Source organism: Macrobrachium rosenbergii, chromosome 49 (assembly GCF_040412425.1).
Source record: "Macrobrachium rosenbergii isolate ZJJX-2024 chromosome 49, ASM4041242v1, whole genome shotgun sequence".
NCBI classification, from domain to species: Eukaryota; Metazoa; Arthropoda; class Malacostraca; order Decapoda; family Palaemonidae; genus Macrobrachium; species Macrobrachium rosenbergii.
In genome coordinates, this window is record NC_089789.1 from 12,939,115 (window position 1) to 12,941,614 (window position 2,500).

Below are 2,500 nucleotides of genomic sequence, written 5' to 3' on the forward strand. Positions count from 1 at the left end.
TAATAATAATAATAAATAATAATAATAACAATAATAATAATATAATAATAATAATTTCGTTTTGTCATCAGTCATTAAAAACCTTGAGTTTTTTTGTCAATAAATTTTACAGACATGGTAGATGCAATATATGTTACGTTAATAATAATAATAATAATAATAATAACAGATGTTATGGCTTACGGCGCAACCAAGTCCATTACAGACAGAGAAAATCAATAGTTTAAACTCAAAAAACAATTTACAAAACTCCAGGTATGGGGGAGAGAGAGAGATAAACTCGATACTGCTAACAGGCAGCTAATAAAATATGCAACGCGACTGAGAGAGAGAGAGAGAGAGAGAGAGAGAGAGAGAGAGAGAGAGAGAGAGAGAGAGAGAGAGAGCAGTGTATCAAAGATATTATTAATATTTTACAATTGACTACCTAGAACACTCAAATGAGAGAGAGATTTAGAGAATTGACTTTAATCAATAGAACACTCATATGAGAAACCATTTCAGAGAGAGAGAGAAGAGAGAGAGAGAGAGAGAGAGAGAGAGAGAGAGAGAGAGAGAATTTAATCAATACACAACGAAAAACCATTTCAGTTAAACAAATATTTAAAATCTGCATCAAACCTAGAGTTTTTCCTTTTTAGAGAGAGAGAGAGAGAGAGAGAGATCAGAGAGAAACTTATCCTTCTACAGTCACTTCTACAAAACTACACATTATAAAGCTTTCCAAAACCACAGACAGATATATCCTATCAGCTAACTCTACATATCTTTAAGACCTTTAACTTATCATAAATTCAAATAATTTAAATTAATTATTTATATTTTTATTTCTCTACAGTAATAATTTATTCATTCATCTTTTTTCTTCTCTCCTAATAACTTATCTCTTCTTTCTGTATTTCCTATTATCTTCTGCAACTTCTTTCAAATAATAATAATAATAATAAAATAAAACTATAATTATACTACTGTAATAATAATAATAATAATAATAATAATAATAATAATAATAATAATAATAATAATAATAATAATAATAATAATAATAATAATAATAATAATAATAATATTCTAAGAACATGTGAACATATAACTGACAACTGTAAAGAGAGATCTAAGAAATGTTAAGAACTGTGAACTCTGTTAAGAACCACACAAGGTCATTTCAAAGAACCCCTAAAAGAACTTTACAGGAACCAAATAAGACATTTTAAAGACCTGAATTCTATAAGAACCAGAGTAGGATACTTTTAAGAACTTGTAAAAGAACTCCTGTAACTATATGAACAGCAGCAGGACATTTTAAAATAACTCCGTGGCTGTAAGAATCAAAGCAGGACATTTTAAAGAACTGAATTCTATAAGAGCTAGAGCAGGATATTTTAAAGAACCTCTAAAAGAACTCTGTAACTGTAAGAACTAGAGCAGGACATTTAAAGAACTCTTAAATGGACACTAACTTCTAGAACCAGACCAGGACATTTAAAGAAATCATATAAGAACTCTCTTTAACTTACTGAGCCAGAACAAGATGTTTGAAAGAACACCTAAAAGAACTCTTTACCTGTAAAAACCAGAACAGGACATTTAAAGAACCTCTAAAAGAGCTCTAAAACTAAGAACTGAGACAAGACATTCCAGAGGAGTAACTTACCAGAGCTGTCATCTTGGAAGCGGGGGTGCTTCCCGAAGGGATGCGGAAGGGCAGCTTCCTGGGCCACCACGCCGGTCTGGGCAGCTGGGACCATGGTACCGGGTTCTCCTCCCCCAAGCTACAACGCACCATGAAGGGCACAAAGTCTTCAAGCTCATCCTGCGAAAAAAGAGACACATTCTAATTAGTCATATAGTCAAATATTTATGATTCAGAACCCCTACCTTAAACGTGGGTACAGTTTTACTGACAATCTGGGTACTTCTGCCCTCACAGGAAGTACCAGTGATATTGGAAATGGAACATTCTGAAGGGTTATGAATCCCTTGGGTTTGATAACCTCCTATAATCTTACATAAACAGATCCTTATTCATTAAGGTATAAGGTCTGGTATCATAAGTTTAGGATTTACTGTGCCGTATCTTGAAAGTGGGTATTGCTAATGACCTGGGTGTTTCTGCCCTCACAGGGAATAACAATAAGTTACGCAAGAGTGGGGGCTATTCAAAATGGACCGTACTAAAGGGTTGTGAATACCTTGGTAAAGTTAATATCTTATAAATCCTTCAAAATTCAGATCCTTGCAGGCCTACAATGAATTTGATGTTAAGAAAAAAACACTAGTTTAAATATAAATCTTACAAATTCAGATCGTTATACATTGAATTTGAAGTTCAGTAACTCAATAAAGTCTATGTACAGTAAACCCCACGTATTCATGGGGGATGCGTACCCCCCCCACAATTAGCTAGAACCCACGAATACTTAGAACCCCTCTCAAAACACTTAGGACTGCCTATTTTGATAGTTCAAACACACAAAAAAAATTTAAATGTTTATACAGG

The 2,500-nt window shown here is 33.3% G+C and overlaps 1 protein-coding gene across 3 annotated transcripts in view; it reads right to left on the reverse strand.

The window, feature by feature from the left end:
- The window catches only part of ova (ovaries absent), a 135,956-nt gene that overhangs the window by 67,035 nt on the left and 66,421 nt on the right, over positions 1 to 2,500 (reverse strand). For all 3 annotated transcript variants that reach the window (XM_067092743.1, XM_067092741.1, XM_067092742.1), the window contains exon 3: positions 1,655 to 1,813. In XM_067092743.1, coding sequence (XP_066948844.1) covers positions 1,655 to 1,813 — 159 coding nt within the window. The remainder of the gene's footprint in view (positions 1 to 1,654; positions 1,814 to 2,500) is intronic.